At 35.6% G+C, this 20,642-nt stretch overlaps 1 protein-coding gene across 1 annotated transcript; it reads left to right on the forward strand.

Annotated features, from left to right (window-relative positions):
• The first annotated feature begins 198 nt into the window (after nt 1–198).
• LOC144430768 (uncharacterized) lies at nt 199–20,598 on the forward strand. Its single transcript, XM_078118851.1, has 4 exons — nt 199–652; nt 17,540–17,725; nt 18,056–18,090; nt 18,596–20,598. The coding sequence occupies exons 2-4, from the start codon at nt 17,595–17,597 to the stop codon at nt 19,579–19,581; spliced, it is 1,152 nt and encodes a 383-aa protein (XP_077974977.1). The 5' UTR covers nt 199–652; nt 17,540–17,594; the 3' UTR covers nt 19,582–20,598.
• Nucleotides 20,599–20,642: the final 44 nt, after the last annotated feature.

Raw genomic sequence — 20,642 nt, forward strand, 5'->3', positions numbered from 1 at the left:
ATGTTATGACTACCTAACATTGCCTTAAACTCGACAACGTAGTATATATACAGTATTATAGCAAATACCTTTGAAAAGTTCGCGAATAAAACAAAGAATATTGTTTCATTGGATAAAATTTGTTGTAACTTTATATATTTTGCTTATCGAAATTCACCTATAATTTAAAAACTACGTAAATGCAAATTATAGGGAAATTCGTGGTTATATAAAAAAAATTGTGTCATCAATGACCTCTTAGCTCATATTGTTTCAAAATATATCGGTCGAAACTTAAATTTGGCCAAGCATTCATCTGATGCATACAGCATTGAGTGATGAAAGATGTTCATTTATATACCCGTTCTTAGTGGTACTTTAGGACACAGAGAGCAGTTTAGAATTAGGCTGTACATCAATACGTCTAATTTCTATAATGTGTTAAAATGGAATCTATAACATCTATACAACAACAAACCCATGTGGTCTCCAATCGTGATGGTAGTATACATTCAAAAACCGGAAGCTTTAGAAAAAGACAACTTCAAAGACAAAATATGTCGTTCAAAGAAGAACCGGAATCCGAAAGTCAAAACTTTTCATTTCCTTCTGCTATATATGAAGAACGAAACGCAACTGAAAGACATGGATACCAAACGGAATTATATGGAAGGTTAGATGTTTTGCAAACCATTTTCTCTAATTCGAATATATCTGGCCTTACTTTGTTTTAACGTCACATCTCAATATCCAGAAACGCCTAAAATTTCTCCTGATTTAATATGAATAAGTATGTTTGTTCAAAATTTGAAAGATATTACAGATTATCATCCCTTGTGTCGTCATTAAACTTATTTTGTCATCAATGTAACAATTGTTTATACACTGGTAAAAATATCTAAGAAACTATTGATGTTCTAAACCTCATCTATATATAAATGAATATGCAACGGGTTATAACGGATGGCTAGCATAAAACGGATCCAAACTAGTAGGGGAATCGATTAGGTAATAGAATAAATTTTATAGCACAATACGTACAAGCAAGCAATGTGCTATTTTTGAAAATGAATAAAAGGCACTCCACAATCGGCCCATCGGTATTTGAGAAAAACCAAGATGGATAGATTTCAATCATCGAACTGTTATCATTTCTCTTCAAAAAACATGAATCATAGACAAAGCGCCCACTGATTTGGTGACAGTATACGGACTCGACTCGAATTTGCGAAATACAATGCAAAACTAGTTGTCGAAAAGTTTGGATCGATAGATGCATTATCACTGAATAACAACAAGTTGAGGGGAAAGGCAATTTACTCTCCATTGTGCCTGAGTTCCGGCTCTTCTTGGTCTTTGTCCATTTTGAGTTTATTTTAACTCGATATTTTGTGTAACAAATTAAGCAAATTACTGACTGGAACTTGTTGATGAGAGACTTGATATTAAATTTAATCATGAGCTACAACGTTTTGTTTGGGTACACCTGGTGATAAAAAGTTAAGTTGGCGGGACTAATGCATAGTGGGTAAATGTAGTTTTTATTCAGTGACTAAGAAATTCCTTTGCGACACACATCTTACCGCGCATAATTCTTCATTCTGAATCATTAGCCCCACTCTTAAAATTTTATTTATAAAACTTTTATAGATTTAAAAATATATATGAAAAGAACTATAACGCCATAACAAACAATTTTGATTAGCTAATAATCATTGGTTGGCCGAGGAATAGCGTGTTTAAAGATGCCGAAATATAATTTCTGGAAAGTCCAAAATATTTTTGAAGTTTTGTATGCGGACCTTCGGTAAAAATAGTTGAGTAGCCCTGGGCCCTAGGCTAGTGCGTCTCATCGTTTAAATCAGTAGATTGCCGCCGATGTAAGTTTATTCTTCATTATCGTAACGCACTCGCTTTGCCGAAGGCTGTCTTTCCCTAAATCAATTTTGTAGTAGGCTCGTGAGCTAATTTTCATGATTTTTAGTCTCAAAATGTCTCTCTGGTATCTCGGATGAACATTCCGGGTAAAATCTTATGACTTTAGTTTAGATACCACCGTGGCGATGAATGTACGCAATAAAAATAAAAGTCAAAACAAGAATTTTTACTTACATTTTTGAAATTATAATTTCGGCAGCGTATGCAGCTGTTCGAACGCAACGGTAAAAATATCTAAGAAACTATTGATGTTCTAAACCTCACCTATATATAAATGAATATGCAACGGGTTATAACGGATGGCTAGCATAAAACGGATCCAAACTAGTAGGGGAATCGATTAGGTAATAGATTAAATTTTATAGTACAATACGTACAAGCAAGCAATGTGCTATTTTTGAAAATGAATAAAAGGCACTCCACAATCGGCCCATCGGTATTTGAGAAAAACCAAGATGGATAGATTTCAATCATCGAACTGTTATCATTTCTCTTCAAAAAACATGAATCATAGACAAAGCGCCCACTGATTTGGTGACAGTATACGGACTCGACTCGAATTTGCAAAATACAATGCAAAACTAGTTGTCGAAAAGTTTGGATCGATAGATGCATTATCACTGAATAACAACAAGTTGAGGGGAAAGGCAATTTACTCTCCATTGTGCCTGAGTTCCGGCTCTTCTTGGTCTTTGTCCATTTTGAGTTTATTTTAACTCGATATTTTGTGTAACAAATTAAGCAAATTACTGACTGGAACTTGTTGATGAGAGACTTGATATTAAAGTTAATCATGAGCTACAACGTTTTGTTTGGGTACACCTGGTGATAAAAAGTTAAGTTGGCGGGACTAATGCATAGTGGGTAAATGTAGTTTTTATTCAGTGACTAAGAAATTCCTTTGCGACACACATCTTACTACCAAATTGCTTTGGAAAACGTCTATCAAGTGTCCCACTGTACCCACCTGTGGGGCACATTCGGACAGACCTTGGGGCACAATGGGTCAGTCTGTCAAATTCAACGAAGTATGCCTTTAAAAATGAGCAATTAATCAGCATAATCGTCTAAACTCTAAAGAACAGGGAGACTTCAAATTTGAAGATTTAATATTTTTGAAATAAATGTTCTGAAATAGTTCAGATATTTTGACAAAAAATTTTGCAAACAAATTTGAATATTTCCTTCCTCGAATCTAAATCTGGAAATATTATTGATTCTCGAATATATTCCATATTGGGCCATGGGTCGAAAGAAACCATAATCTTACACAAAATATACGGCATCTCTAGGTTTCTGAGCACTTATTGTATCAAACACTCTCGAATTGTGCCCTGTAGGACATGTCCCACTGAACCCCGGTCCATTGTTCCCCATAGGAAGCAAATATTTTCAGACCATCCCTCGGCGAAATTCGGAAGGCTCATCCACTCGCCAACGTTATGAATATTTTACAGTGGACTAAAGCTGAAAAATACCAGACGGTGGTTTGTCATGTTAAAAGGCTAAAGTAGAAACAAAAAACTGGAACGGTGAAATTTTAGTTTCAACCTACCTAAACCAATTTCACCTCATAGCTTGCGCCGCTCTACCCGTCCATTGTCCGTTCGCGGGGACGTTGTAACTCACCGAAAGGCGGATTGAAACATCGAACCGCGGACAGGATTGCGGATATAGTATCAGTACGAGAGCTGATTTTCCACTGTGCCCGATGTCCCAACGTGCCCCATCTTCCCCTGCAATATTGGTTATAAGCACACTCAAATTTATTTATAGCACATTTGATCTGTTCCTGGAACTGAGCAAAAGCATGTGCCGGCCACGGAAATGAGATGATTAAATGTCCTTCAAACTAAAAAATCTATTTACACGGTGACTAACCCCGAACAACAGTAATTTTTCAAATGAAACTTTACAGCTCCTATGGAATCATTTGTACTATTTTTATTACTTGACAATTAACAACCTCCGAAATATTTCATCTAAAGATTTAGATGAAAAATACCACTAAGAAAGAAATTCTGTAAAAGAAGTTGAAATATTATTAAACCTTAATCAGTGCTGGGTTCAAAAATTTAAAATTGGGTTTTCTCTCTTATCGCCCCACCATCAACAGGTTCTACGGAACGCCAAATATAATCGTAATCGTTAACTACGGTGTTGCATTTGTTTAACGTCTAAAACAAGAACGTTTTCATTCCAATAACGAGCTCGCACGAACCCGCTGAATCGTACCACGAATCTAAATTGCAATTATATTTTCGGGTTTTCCCAAGATATATTGCTTCGAGGTCCTACTTTACAATACTAGGTTTCAAAATCACAACTGAAAGAATATTATTCTAGATATTTCAATATGCTTTGTATGAATAAAAAAAAGCGTAATGCTTATAAAATGAAATAAAAACAACGATAACACGCAGCAAGTTTTCAATATTATGACGGTATACAATTGGCACGAATAAAATTTAAAAGAAAACTCAGTCACGAAGGAGAAAAATTTTGTTTCATTCCCGAAGCTAATTTTATTTTAACCATAATATATATATTTACTCATTACTTCGGACTAAATTAATTCATAACAATGTCAATAACGTTCGGGATAAAAGCTGTCAATGTTCATATATCTCAAGTTTAGTAACGTTTCATGTCAGACATCTTTGTATGTAAAATATATTGTGGACAAAATATTAAAACTTGTATATATATTTGGGTCGTGAAAACAATTCCTCGCATAATTTGATGAAAGACATTACAAGGTCTGGTTCAGATTATAATCAAAGGGGTGAAGGGCCCTTTTTAAGCCAAATAGAACGATGATTGGACATTAGAGCATTACTTGCTATTCACTTAATTGCCGCTGTATGGAGTATTCATGTCCAATATCAAGAGTTGTAAATATGACAGGTCTCAAACTTGTTTCGAAATTCGTCATTTTTCTCACCAATGAAGTGTTGAGGCACGTTGGCTTAAAACTTCGATGGTTAACAACAGCAGCAGTAAAGGCAACTTTTTTAAATAAATCCATTTCTTCAATTTGTTCTTGGTTCTTACAGGACCCGATATTTAACCTAGAACTTTGCTGTTTACTTATAGTAGGACACTTTCTAGTTCATTTCGCACACTTTTCATCAGTGTTCCTCAAAATCCCCTCATTTCCTGGAAACTTAGCCGATCTTTCGTAAACCAAAAGTCATCGATAATTAAATAGAATCAAATTCTTGAAAAAAAATTTTCCGTAAATATGAAAAGTATTTTAAACAAAGATATGTTTTGGATTTTGATATAACAAATCCCTGATAATATGTAAAGCATTAATAAGCGATCCTGCGGCATTGCGACAAATTTTGTTACTTCGTCCGAGTGCTCGACTTTCATTTGATGGCTTTCAATTATTCCCACTTCCACAATGAAGCGATCGCATCAGATTATACAAAAGTTAAAAACAATGCGTTCCAGGCCTGCCGAAATCTACGTTACTATTCTAAAAGAAACATTCTAATATAGCCTATGTCTGAATATTTATTTGCTACATTGTTCTATAATAAAATGAGTAGATAATTAGTCCTAAGAACCATCAGATAATGTAATATTTGCGTCGTTGCATTATTTCGTTGAGAAGTCGGAAGCACTCATAACATCTGAGCATTGAGAATCATTTAGCATTGAGTCGATGTCACGTTCAAATCAATCAAAGTATTCCTAATGCCATAAAGGTATTTTGCCGAGAGGTATGGGGTTGGGTGTACACTTCGATCCACTGAATCTCTGCGAGATGTTGACTATGTCAATATTAACACTGTGTTTTAAAATAAGCATAAACCATATGACGAACCACGGCCTCTCGTCCGGTTACCATTCCATGTCGGGTATGGGATTAGTTAGTTATTTGTCTTCGGTACCATGGACTTGATGATGGATTATTGGGATTTGTTCAAAGATAATTGTTTTAAAACAATTGTTTTAAATCAAATTTTTTTTTTGCCTGTTTTGTTCAAAATGACTGTACTATTTGATTTTTTTGTATTAAATAGGTTGAAGGAAAATGGATGTAAAAACTTGCCAAGCGCTTCTTATTTGCAATAAATCCTTCGAAACGGCGCAAATATCGATAACGGCTCATACACACCTTCTCAAGCTTTAGTTCAGTGCGACCGCAAACGTGGTTGGCGCAGTAAGACGTAATCGATAAGGTATTACGTGAGCGACCCTGCGACGAAACCACCTTGCGAAAATTGAAATGTGATTTCAGTTTGTAAAATTTTGAAGACTCACTTCAACCTTAAGAACAAAGTATGCAAAGCATAAATTAACCGAACAGGATTAATTAACCGTAATAATACCTTTATTTTATGAGAAAAATGTCAATACATAAACTCGAAATCCTTATTATGGCGTTATAACAGATTAGTTGTAGCGTCTTTGCATCAGAGGACTCTTACAATTAGCATAGCCTAGGCCAGGGCTACTCAACTGGCGGACCGCGGTCCGAATCCGGCCCTTCTGAGTATTCGATTCGGACCGCGCATAATTCTTCATTCTGAATCATTAGCCCCACTCTTAAAATTTTATTTATAAAACTTTTATAGATTTTAAAATATATATGAAAAGAACTATAACGCCATAACAAACAATTTTGATTAGCTAATAATCATTGGTTGGCCGAGGAATAGCGTGTTTAAAGATGCCGAAATATAATTTCTGGAAAGTCCAAAATATTTTTGAAGTTTTGTATGCGGACCTTCGGTAAAAATAGTTGAGTAGCCCTGGGCCCTAGGCTAGTGCGTCTCATCGTTTAAATCAGTAGATTGCCGCCGATGTAAGTTTATTCTTCATTATCGTAACGCACTCGCTTTGCCGAAGGCTGCCTTTCCCTAAATCAATTTTGTAGTAGGCTCGTGAGCTAATTTTCATGATTTTTCGTCTCAAAATGTCTCTCTGGTATCTCGGATGAACATTCCGGGTAAAATCTTATGACTTTAGTTTAGATACCACCGTGGTGATGAATGTACGCAATAAAAATAAAAGTCAAAACAAGAATTTTTACTTACATTTTTGAAATTATAATTTCGGCAGCGTATGCAGCTGTTCGAACGCAACGTTTTGACGTAGTTTAGCGGCGATGCAGGGGGTAATTCAATGAAAAGTACAAAGAATAAAGAAAAAAAATTGTTATAAAACATGATGTTTTTTTTAGAATTGATAAAAAACTAAACCCTACTGGAGGAAGGCGTATCCGATCAGCCATTACGTGAATCACCCTACGGCGGCGAAGATTCCAGCAATCCTCTCGCACATAACTATCCCCGCATGGGATTCGAACCTGCGAACTCATACAGAGTAATCAGAGATGCGATGGCGAGCGTATTCCTAACGCTTAGAACGATTAGTAACTCACTCAGTGTCTCACGGGGGATATTACTTGGCTCATCTGTGAAAAAAATTGCTCGTAGAAGTAAATGCTGTCAAATATTGAGGTCATAAAACTGCCTTTCCTAACTTTACAGAAAAAAAGAGAAAAACAGATTGAAATACATGACAGACGATAAAAATAAATTCAAACATGTGTCACTGGCAATAACAGCCATAAATGGACATAAAAGAAGCTTTAGATAGCTAGGTGATGCTTCTCGCGCGTTTGAACGACATTTTTTTCATTAGCGGTTCCAATAAGGGCTCAGATTTGTGAAAGACATTGGGATTCGAATAATACCGAGCGGGCCACTCGAAAACTTTCGGCGGGCCACGGGTTGGACCACCCTAACCTAGATGGTCAACAGCAGCAGCCAGAGCAACTTTATTAAATTTATTCATTTTTTCAAATTTAGTCCTGATTATTATGGGACCCTATACTTCACCTAGAACATTGCTGTTTACATATAGTAAAGCACTTTCTAGTTCATCTCGCACAATTTTCCCTTAGTGTCCCTTAAAAATTCATTATTTGGAAACTTCATCGACTTTATGTAAACCAAAATTCCTAGATAATTGAATAGAATTAAATTCTTTGAAATATGGAAAGTAGGCTATTCTAAACAAGGTATATCGAACGAGCATTAAAATCGGTGACCCAAAAGCAATTATGTTCAATATGTTTCGAATTGTGATACAGCGAATCACTGATAATATGTAAAGAAATAATTAGCGTACCTGTGGTATTGCGACGAATTTTGTTATTTCTCCCGAGTTCTCGACTTTCGTTTGTTGGCTCTCAACTTATTTCCACTTCCACAATTAAGCGATCACATCAGATTATACAAACGATAAAAATAATGCTTCCCAGGCCTGTCGAAAGCATAGTTCTTTAGACTACGTCTGAATATTTATTTGACACATTATTCTATAATAAAATGAGTAGATAATTATAAGTCTTAATAACCGTCAGATAATATAATATTTGCGTCGTTGCATTATCTTGTTGAGATGTCGAAAGCACCCATAACATCTGAGCATTGAGAATTATTTAGAGGTGAAATGGCCTTTAAATCAATCAAAGCATTCTTAATGTCAAGAAGGTCTTTTGCTGATGGATATGGTGTTGGTGTATACAATTCGATCCACTGAATCCCTGCAAGATATTAACTATGTTTTTATTGACATTGTAATTTAAAATAAGACATGTTTGATATTTGTATGAAATAATCAACAATAAGTACGATGCCATTTTACGTAACAATATATGATCATGGCAGCTGTTCTCTTGTGCTTGTCTGATTTCCCTGGCAGCACGATACTCAAAATCACATTTCAAAGTTATACCTCGATTTCAGTTAACGCATTTGCTGTAACTTGAAACAGTTAATTTACAAATAAGATGCTTTACTCGTTTTCATAAACTTACGGTTGTGTATGAATAAAAAGCTAATTCGTTTCTTGCCATTTCCATTACAATCAATACAAACGATGTATGTTGAATAGTCGGTTGCAACAATGATCTCCGTGTCACCATTCAAGATTCACCAGATTCATCTGTAACCGTACACACATGGATTATACAAACGGTTGTGTTACGACCATAGTGATCACAGTCGAAGTCACACTATATAGAAATATTGAATCAATCTGATTATAAAATGTTATTTTTTAAAACTGCCTTCGTTTTCTAATGAGTTGCTTGGTGTATTAGATATCAGATATTGCTTTTTGCTAAAAATGGATTCTAGTGCATAGTTACTTTTTTAATAAATCGAATATTCTAGTTTCCCGTCCGTTGGCCCAATATCACACTTTCACATACTTATTTACACGCAAGGCTGTATTCACGAAAAAAGCTCATTCTTCAGCTACCCCTGGATGCTGCTTTCGAACATGTATATAATTTGTGTACTTATTTGAAATGCCTCATGATAACTATAGGTTTGTAAAACTTAATCGCCGTGAAATCCTGATGGATTCCTTTTGAAAATAACACAAAACCTTCCTGCGCAACTGCTGTGTCATGGACGTGAGAAGAAACTCGAGAGTCGGCTTCTCTATGATCTGCGTCTTCTGTATTTATAGAAATAGTTCCAATTTACAATAATAAATCGGGTAGTGTTTAACAACTGATAACTCACGAATTCCTCGATATGTGTTGTTTCCTTGGTTTTGAAAAGTGCGACCACGAATTCTTTAGGCTCAGATATATGTTCGAAACTATAAATAACGTGTAATAGACTGCTTGTCAAAATACAATTATGAAGCTGCTTTAGATTCATTTTATATTAAGCTTTCTAAAACAGTGTTTCTCATTATCTACTCAAAAAGAAATAGCAGGTGAAATTCACTTAATTAATGTGCTTCGCAGGGTACACCCAAAATTTATTTATCTGCACAATCGATATGCTTTTGTGCCCTAAAGATACGAAAGATACCAATCTGACGATGAAATCTATTAAAACAAAGTTAAATATTATCGGATATCAATTAAAATATATTTTTGTCATCACCCAGAATTATCAAATTCCCATAGTTTCAATCATTGTGAGATTGAGCACGCATTGCAGCACCATATTGCAACGAGAACACACACTTGTACAAAAATGAAGGGTGCTCCCGAAGTATGCGAACCAAGATGGCGGACATCGGAACGTAACATGGGTAACAGGTTAGGGTTAGGCCATAAAATTTTTCCAATTTTCCCTATTTTAGTCCTATTATCAGTTCGAAGACTAGCCAATAGCCTCCCGTAGTATTTATGCCTAAAATTATGGCCTAATCACAACCTAGTACACATATCACATTCCGATGTCCGCCATCTTGGTTCGCATACTTCGGGAGCCCCAAATGAAGTAAGTTTATTAAATATTGTTTACCCTTGGACTTCTGTTTGTGTATGATTATACCAGAACGTTACAGTAGTCTAAGACGCTTTGCACAAAAGTTGTTCTCTCCCTAGAACACTGGTTTTTAACCAGTCGGCCATAGCTGGTCCACAGGAACATTTTGAGGTGAGCCACAACCTATTAAAAATTGCTAGAGTTGCTGATAAAGTTAATTAAATTTGATGGTAGTAGCAATGGATGATGCTGCTTTTTGTTAAAGGGTGGTAATTTTTACCTAATTATTATCAAAAGGAAAGTGTCAATTTTCGCAGAAAAAATTTCATGTTTTTCGTGAAGTTTTTCAAGAAAATAGGTTGAGAACCATTGCTCTAGATTCTAGAATGTGTTGTATAAGGCTTATACTATAAGCTAAACTATCTTTGTGATGTTGTAGACAGACCTGTATACGCTGCGCAAAATTGCCTTGGTCCATTGGTTTTATGCTGAAGCGCACTTTCTGCTACCTGGGCATGTCAATAACAAAAATATCGTTTACAGGGGCACATCGGGTAGTCTTGCAAAGAATGTCACACCCAGTGCGCGGCATGTGTAGCCATTTGCGTACGAAATGTTCCGGACGAACAAGGAAACGAATATCGAACGGTGAATATGGAACATTATGTGACGGTGCTAGCGAAGTGCTGAATATTATTTGAACGACGTCGATGATTGAGATGATTAGTGGTTTCAGCAAAAATTTTTGTAAACAAAATTAGATAAATTTTCTCGAATTTCGAAGAAGTAACTAAGAAATTTAAGGGATTTGTTTCTTAGGTCACTCTGTATTTCGCCTTTTCTTTTCGAAGTATTTCATCCTTTTAACTTATATATTTAATACAGTATATTGCTTCAAACAAAGTTTTCATTTCAATTTCTTAACTCTTCAGGTCACAAAGACTTGAATACAAAACTTGCCTCCGACCAGTCCACATTCTTCTTTGGTGTCAAACCACATTTGTCATGAATGAACGAGGTTGATTGACTATGGGCATCTATAGCCATGCACAGTTATATACACTAATACAAATAGGCTGCATTTCAACTTAAATATTTTGCAGTTTATACAACCTTCCGCCAGCAACACTTCCAGGATCATATCGGCTGATGTGAGTCATTCCATATAGATATCCGACGGGATAGGAAATGACGTTTCCAATAATACTTCATGATTTCTTAGCTTTGTTTACAATCCTCTACCATGTACTCGTATATATCTGCACATTTTCAATGTGTACTGTTGTAAAGTTTCAGGTTCTTTGGAGAATAAAAGGGGCTAAATATAATTCAGTAATAAAATAAAATTTATTCCGAAGTTAGCACCTCTTGAAATTGAAGATTAAGAAAAAGTTAAAGTAAGAAATATGGATCCCAAAGATCTCGATGCCCACGGAATTATCCGTATATATTCTTCTCATCGTTTTATAAACTACCGCTCATCAGTATATTTTCCGAAAGAATATTATTTTCAAACATTTTACTATGATTTGAAATAAATAAATAAAAAAAATGCTCATAAAATTAAACGAAAACGAGAAACGACAACATAGAAATATCAAAATTAATAAACCACAAGTTGAGTAACGTTTTATATCGAAAATATATGTATGTCAAACACATAGTTGACGAATTGAATGATTTATATGGGTCGTGAAAACAATTCATCGCATAAATTGATGAGGGATATCACAAATTAGTATCAAAGTAGTGAACGTCTTTTTTGACCAACCAATATCTGACCACCAAAAGTAAATTTAAATGAGGACTTCACCTGAACGAATCATTGGATTGACGTTGTACGAAGTATTGCTGCCACATTAGGGGTTGTGCTCCCGTGACCGCAGTCAACCCCAATTACCGATTTCGCAAAAGTCATGAATATGATTAATCTAATACGTGATTTGTGGTGCAGACTCTTACTCACCGATGAAGTGTGGCTTCACCTATAGCCTATTTTATAGATAGCGTAACAGAGCGAAAGCATTGAGGCACATTGTTTAAAAACTTGGTTGGTCAACAGCAGCAGCCGACAAGGAAAGTTATTACATTTATTCTTTCATATTACTCCGAGTCTACGGACCTGATATTCCACAAAATATTTTACTGTTACCTTTTAGCGGAACAATTCTTAGGTAATTTTATAAATTTTTATACCAACGTACTCTGCAAAGTCAGAAGAAATCGATCGCAGTCACCTAAATGCTCGCAGAACCGAACGACTTTTCATCACGTAGGCCCCAGAGTCCCATCCTAAACTCTGATTCACGTTTTATAATTATGTACGATTATTACAATTATATTTCTCTTTCAATCGGAGCTTTTCTCCGTGTATATAGATAAAGAGCAAAACAATATTTTGATGTAGAGCATAACCAGACAGAAGATTCTCAACGATCGAGTAAAATCCCATCGCAGTCACTTCAAAGATCGCAGTATAGACCCAAACCTGCATGACCCATTGTCGCAGAACAAAGAAGGGCGTCTTAAATATGTTGCGTCACAGTTGTCTCACCTGTGGCATGTGTCTCATTTGCCCCCCCCCTCCCAATTGTACAACGTGCCACAATTTTTCGCTCAAATTGTCCCACTTTTCCCATGTGCCCCACTTGTCCAATTTGCCGCCCGGAGTGTCCCACTTGTCGGACGTATCCCACGTGTCCCGCTTGGAAAATGAGGCACTACATATATATATCAATTTAATATGTTCTGGAATACCTGTTCGTCAATCTGAAAAATGATCACCGTAAACATAGTTTGCAGATACTATTTAATACTGTTTGTCTCCTACAATTCACTCTTAATCAAAGTTGGATATAACTTCAGAATCAACCGATGTATTAGGATTGTTGACAGACGATTCGCTTGACTTTGTTTGTTTTGATGGATTATATTTTTCGTCTTCCCTTTCGTTGTCGAGAATTGCATCAATCGTAAACCTGGTTCGCTTTGTGTTTTTCTGTAAGCTTGCTGTTGGTAATATTTCCCCGTTTGTTTTATTGCTATCTGCTGGACCAAAAAAGGGCCTTGTTTCGTTTACTGGACAAAACATACCTTGGAATAGGGGGAAACGACGTTGAACATAGTACAATATTGGTGCCTGAAGAAATACGTATTGGTCAGATTCCTTATGTACCATGCGGTATACTTTCATAAAGGAATTCTGATGCGATCTGTAGTGACCTCGGATTGTTCAAGTGTATCGCCGCGATAACTTGCACTTTTTATCACACTAAATATTGCGTATTCCCATAACATTGTTGTTATCTCATTAGTAGGTTTAGTTTTCACAATTGTGTCTATTAACGCGCGACATCACCTCCAATGAGTTCAATAATCGTATATAGACGTTTATGTAAATTCAGATTTACCGATTTAATTACTTTAGAGTGTAATAGATAAAATGTTTAAATTATCGTTATCTATGCAACCCACAGGATACAACAATAATTAAGCAAGCGGGATTATTAGCCTAAATATCAAGAGATTAGCTGAAATATGCGACGGGAGTAGGCACTTGTAGTAGCTATTATAATTTATTCAACTGTGCGTTTCTATGAATTGGATTATTCCATTATCACAGACAGGCGTTTTTATGACTTTATTGGCCACTGAACACAGCTCATATGTTCCAGTCCATGTTACCACCAGGTGCGGACACCCGGGGAGGCGAAGGGGAGCGGTCGCCCCCCCAATAATTTCGCAAAAAATTTTTACACATGTTATTTCCGCCTTACAAAATTATCATGTTCGAAAAGTGCGATAGTCGAGCGCGATTAAACGGTTGTTAGTTACCGATATTATAACTGTTTTCTTACAATAATGTAGACCAACGCGCTTTCGGAGCACCTTACTTTTTCGTGAAACATGCGCACCCGCACGGGTAATACTCCGTCTTCAAACGCACCGCCGATCACGCGCCACGGTTTTGCACAACTAATTACAATTTAATATGGTTTTCTTATTGTCAAAATATTTCAATAGTGTTATTGTTGGCACTTGCGAGAGAAGTGAAAGAGGCAAACTTTCTTTACAACAATTATTCATTATCGCTAAAACATTAAATAGATTTAAAGATTTAAACAATTTTCACCGCTGGACGTATCTTTTCACGTTTTGGGTTTCGTGCAAGGCCCAGCATAATTTGCGGGCAAATATCAAAGCAATTAATATTTCTAAAAACGCTTATTCGACTTTTCAGACCACAGAAACTATCTGAAAAAGATATCCCCCCCCCCCTTGGGATTTTTTTAAAACCTGAAAAAGTCGTCAATAACGCGTTCAATTGCCTTTTGCTAAAATCGCCGGTTGTTTTCATCATTGTGACCTGTTACGTTGGCGTTTATTCTCATTGAATCACATCTTTTCTACAAATTTGTGACACGATGACTATGATAATTATTTTATATTTGTACTAGCACGGAATTTTGAACCCGGCAAGTTCATCGGCGAGATTCTAAAGACAAATGAAGGAGTAAAATCCGAGATCTATATTTTTTGATTGAAAAGCAGCAATATAAAATACTAAAAATAAAACCGTAAACAATATAAGTTTTGTTGAGGCCCGCGACAGTTAAAAAACGCTTTTCTAGGCATCGAAAATCGCAAAATTTCGTGTTCCTACGGCACACATTATAGTTGGTTTCCGGTTGGCCTTCAAAAACATTTCGTTACTATCGAAACACAGTTAATTGTGGGCGGGATTTGACTTTTTATCCATTACTTTTAAGTTGACGTCGAAAATTTTCGTGTTGACTTTAAACAAGGTTGAGTACGCGACTTTGTCCCGGTTTGTGATGATATATAAGAGATTTTTAAAGTATATTCGATTAATTTTTATTGTACTGAAATAAATTTTACTTCGTGAAAATTGACAGAAAATATACAGATTTTGCGAAAGGTTTTATTTTTAAAAATAATCCGAGTGGCAGCATTGCGATTGAGCGGAGTCAGTGTTACAAGTACATCTCAAATTTATCGAATTCGCAAAATAGCAAAAATACGGATTAAAACAATATATAAACGGGCAGTTTACCACACATTTTTATGTCCGCGGACTGCCGTATAGTGTTTTAGAGGGGCTCTTGTTTTGTCGACGCAACCGCAATTTTAATTGAAGACAATTAATTTAATAAATCAAGACATTTTAAATGTGCCCGTATCGGTCTTTGATTGATTACTTTGCACAAGTGAAAAATCATTTTTCGTTGAAAAGTCGTCTCTTTTAACAAGTGGCGTAATCGCGGCGACTGTTCGGCGTGGATTTCGAGGCGGTGAATTTGTATTTTCGATTTACTTGTATACTTTATAATTTTTTTCTTTGTATGAAGTAATATTGTACTATACGGGATTTTATATCAGATATCGAGATTTTTGTAACGGCGATAACGATATCGGAAGATTGCAAAAATACGTATCAAAATTAAATAGATCTGGCAGCTTATTTCATATTTTTATGTCCACAAATCGACGTTGTATTTAGTTCACGAATATTTTTATTTTGACGTAAGAAGTCGCAACCGCGAGTTACGTTGAACACAATTAAATTAATAAATAGGGACATTTTAGAATCTCGTGGCTGACATGGATTGAATATTCTACGCGACAGAAAAATCATTATACGCTTAAAAAGGCGGCTCTTTTAACGAGCGCATAATCGCGGTGACTGTTACAGACGGCAAAGGGAATTTCCGACTTTGAACCCCCCCCCCCCCCCCTTTTTTTTTGAAAATCCTGGCTGCGCGCCTGAACTCGTGCCTGTTTATTTTCGAATTAAATTATGAATAAAAACCCTGCAAAGTCATTGCGTGAATCCTGAATGTTATTTCGAGTTCAAATGATGATTTAATAAATCGGCAATAATGGAAATTCTACTAGTCAAATCATCAAATGATATTTCCTTGGTAAAATTTAGGAAAAAATTCGCACAATAGCTTACCTTGTTTTGCATTTCTGATTTTACGAAACGGCGTTAGTGCGCTTTATGCAGAACTAGGAATTGAAACCCAATATGACTCCTCCAATTTGTCGTTTCTGTTTGTTAGCAAAAGCCGTGGGCTTATATTCAAGAAATTAGTTCAGTGACGCGCAAATTCCGTGTCCAAGCAAAGCAGCCTAGATATGCTAGGAGAATGACATCGACAGGTTATTGTTACGTGACAATACACGGCGCGGTGTTTTTCGGTAGGCGATCCAAGTTCGCCCCCCAAAATTAGGGAAAGTGTCCGCCCCTGGTTACCACGTATTTAAATGAAAAGATGTAATTCCAAGCAACTAGGAAAGTCCGGCCTCTATAACGGATACGAATGGACTGTAGAGAATGACATGAATATATCCATCTCATTTAATATTATGCTATATCGTACGTTGTTCGGCTCCTAATTATATTACTATATTACCAATAAAAGCTTAGATACAACAAATACTTTATAGCCTAAATGTTAATCATCCAACAAGATGATTTATTTTGTTTTGCTTTTTGTATATACGGTATTTATTGTCCTTAGACAAGTTGAAACACGAGTAGATAAATGAATGTACCAACCTATCGAACGAGAAGTGCTAGTTGCACAATTTTAACTCAATAGATCCACCGTGAATAAAAAATATATATAAATTGTATTTGAATACTTGCGTCCTTCAGTAAATTGCATTGTGGAAGATAAGATCAAATTTCATTATGAGCGCGGCGATTCCGTTAATTTTGCACTTTTTACAGAATCACGGCACAGGAAGCTTTGTCAATAAATTAATATCAATTTTGTATAGGACAAATAACCAACCTATGGAAGAAGTTATGAAGTTCACTCTATCAAAATGAAACTGTATCGTCAATTCGTTTTAGTTTTACAGTTGTTCAAGTTTTGTAGTTTTTTGTTTTTTTGAAGGATTGCACTTATAGAATTATATGCTTTGAACGTCAGCTAGATGATTGAATTGTTTTGCTAACTTCTTGTTGTTAGGACTGAAATTGAGTAGCTAATTATGGTAAAGTTGTTTTGAGGTCATTCAATACTGTTAAATGAATTTTTGTACAGAAACATACATTGTGGAATATCAATCAGCATTGCTTTACAATAGAAAGATCTTGTATCGTTATTTTAGTTTTCATGTTGACGTATATTTTCAAGAATGTAATGAATATCATAATTTTTTTCAATATAGTCTCCATTGCCACATTTGTCTTCCTGGGATTCATAGCCATTTAAATATGTATAATATATTTGTCACTATTGGCTCGAGTGAGGGCTTCGAGTAGAGCTGCATTAATTCCGAATTTAATCTTCTTTCTTACTGTATATTTTTATCTTTACACATAAATTAAGATGATGAAGACTCCAAATACTGACTTCCAATACTCATGAAGCTTCCAATACTGACATGGCAGAAGCAAATCCACCTGAAGAACTGCGGCTGGCAGCAGAGCCACGAGTTATTAACAATGTTTTCCACATTGGTGCAATACATAATGAATACCATCATCATCATGGAGATATAATACATAATCACGTGTAAGTGATTCAACACTCCTAAAATATTATTATTTTTATTACTCAAATTACAAGCATTTCATGCGGGTGTTTGTAAACTCTACTAGTTGCCTAGTATTTTCCACCAAAGCTTCGCCGTTTTAATTTTGAATTCTGGATTTTGATTAGGACAATACCAGATGTATAAAAAGTTTGAATTAAAAAAGTATTGTTTCAACGCAAAAAAAGCATATTCAATACTCTACTGATCAGCTTATATGCAGATTTCCCAAAAGTTATAACATATATGATGTAACATTGATGCGTAATTCAAGGTCGGTTATGTAACGATTCTTGTACTTGATATTCCAGATCTCCACCTGCTCGCGGCATAGCTACTCAACTGGGTAAGTTATTGTACTATAAATATATCAATAAGACGGAAATATCCTCAAAAAATGTATTTGTAATACTCAAGTGAATTGAATTTCCCAATCAAACCTATCTACCGACTTTTATCCTTATAATTTGTTGCCATAAACAACGGCTGTTCATGGTTGAAAGTAGGAATAACGACTCTCCATGGTCATAGAAAGCCAAACTTCTGGTGGAGGCACAGAAACGATGGACAGATATCAATTCAACGAAATGGCTGATGAAGGACACGAAGCACTTTTACATGAAAATGAAAAAGCTTCCAAATTTAGAATAATATGCTTCAATTTCGTATATTTTTTTTTCTTGTCAAATCGGAGGTTCTGAATAGGTTCTTTCTTTGAGAAATTGACATTTATCAATATTAATCAACGCGCTATATGCCAAAACTCTACTTTCTGATTGGTTAGATTTAGACTTCGTGCTTTATGCTTGTTATAAAATGTCAACATATATCTTCAACTTTTTATTCGACAGTGGTTGCAATACCGGAAGAAATTAAAGACGATTGGGCCAACGTTTTATCAGTAGTTAGTAAAACATGGGAGACACTCTACAATAAAATAATGGTAGACATTCGCGACAAGAACATGAAAGGTGGAGACAGAGTGAGAAATGCTCTGGCTTCAATATGCAAACATCTGAAGACGCAAAGTTTAGAAGAACTTGTAATAGAAGATTATTTTGTGCGACAATTTGTCGGTAAAGTAAAAGATGTAATGAACATGGGGAGTATATTAGCGGAAAAACAGTTGAATATTCTTTCTATCATCTGTTTTTATGTTGCTGCAAAACTGCATCACATCAGTACAAAACGCAATTTCTCTGTTCTGGGAATAAAGGAGACTGTAGAAAAAATAACATTAATTATTAAGAAAATCACCAAAGAGGACAACATGATGGAAAAAGTCATTCACTGTTGTGTTCTACCCCTCCTGCTGGAGATGTCTGAGTTGGTACCATGCGTTGCAGATGCAGAGCCAAAAGTGAAATTTATTAACGAAGTCTGGTGTTTATATAACGTCGCTCTCTGCTATTACTACTGTGATATTCGAGAGAAATCTGTGACGGTCAACTTATCCGTCACTCAACTTATGGAAAAGGAATATAACAACGACGCCGTCAAACGTCGAGTATTCGGACATTGTCATCACAATGCTGCACTTGCTTACAGCGAAAACAATCAATTTGGTGAAGCAATTGAACATTACAGGGTGGCCGTCGAGTCTTATGAGAAAGCCACTGATTGGGCCAGTGAAAACCATATGAATGAAAAAGTCAAACTCACGAAAGAATATCTGAGAAGAGCAGAATACGCAAAAATTGACATATATATAATTATATACATGAAAACACGTTTCACTTGTTCTATTACGTACAGTTCAGTGTTAATGAATAGACTGCTAATAACCAGAGTAAAGTGTAAAAAAAAGTTAGACCAGCGCCAAAGCTTAAGTAGCTGAATGTGGTAATTTTGTTTTTTCGTCCTTGCTCGGAATTATTCACAAAACTTAATATTTATATTCAATATACTTTCTAATATTTTGTGTTTAAATGAAAAATGCTATTCAGAACAATGTAGATGATTGCTTTGTATACAAGTGTAGGTGATGGCGAATCTAGCTTCAGAATGTGCTATATCTTTGCATATACACGTTTTGCTATTCAAATGCATTAGCAGTTTTATACAAATAAAAATGAATCGAAAATTGCTCGGTTCAACAGTTTATGTGTGATGCGTGGTTCTTCTATTACGGGGTCTGTTTATAAATACGCTACAATTATTGAGGCCAAAAGACTGCTGCAATTTCAGGGATTGGCAAATTAGAAGGCGTGCCAGTACGGAATTTAGATTGATCTTGGAGATTTGGACTTCAGTTATTACATATATATTCTGACTTATTTTTCCTCCAAAAGAAATATCTTATTGATTATCTTATACTCTTACTTTTGATAACAGCATTGGTTTGCTCCATAACCGTATGTATTGTATCACAATCTTGTAAGGTTTTACACTGGTAATGGAGTAGGGAGTTCTAATGATTATGAGAGTATGGTATCGTAACATTGGCTAGGGAAATTTGTAATTATCTAACAACAATGTGCTATTAACACGACCTTAGTAATGATGCTTCCAATACCATTAGGAAGCGACTATAGTACTTAATTAGGTTAGGACGCGATATGATAAATGATTTCCAACGAAACAGTTTGATCCCGAAATGACGGTTCATTTACCTCACACTTCTCAACGTGGTCCAAGTAGACCCACAGGGGTCCAAAGCGGGAACTCAGGGGGTCAACAGATAAAGTGCTAATTATATTAATAAGTTGTTAATATTAATAAGTTGTTGCTCTTCTCGTTTGTTGTTGGATAAACTGAAATGAATGGAAGAGAAAATGTTAGATTAGTGCTTGGATTAAAATTGGATCTTGATGTTAGTTACAAAGTTCTCACTGAGACTTCTGTTAGTCCTTTATCAATAAATGTAACTTGTTCCCAATCCCAAACAAACCTTTCTAC

The sequence above is a fragment of the Styela clava genome, chromosome 12 (assembly GCF_964204865.1).
Source record: "Styela clava chromosome 12, kaStyClav1.hap1.2, whole genome shotgun sequence".
Lineage (NCBI taxonomy): Eukaryota > Metazoa > Chordata > Ascidiacea > Stolidobranchia > Styelidae > Styela > Styela clava.

Bases quoted from the DNA above. Each gene is read 5' to 3' on its own strand.
- LOC144430768 (XM_078118851.1), top strand. From the start codon at position 17,595: ATGGCAGAAGCAAATCCACCTGAAGAACTGCGGCTGGCAGCAGAGCCA. The intron at 17,726-18,055 runs GTAAGTGATTCA...TTGATATTCCAG, and splicing joins GATATAATACATAATCACGT to ATCTCCACCTGCTCGCGGCA. The intron at 18,091-18,595 runs GTAAGTTATTGT...TTTATTCGACAG, and splicing joins CGGCATAGCTACTCAACTGG to TGGTTGCAATACCGGAAGAA.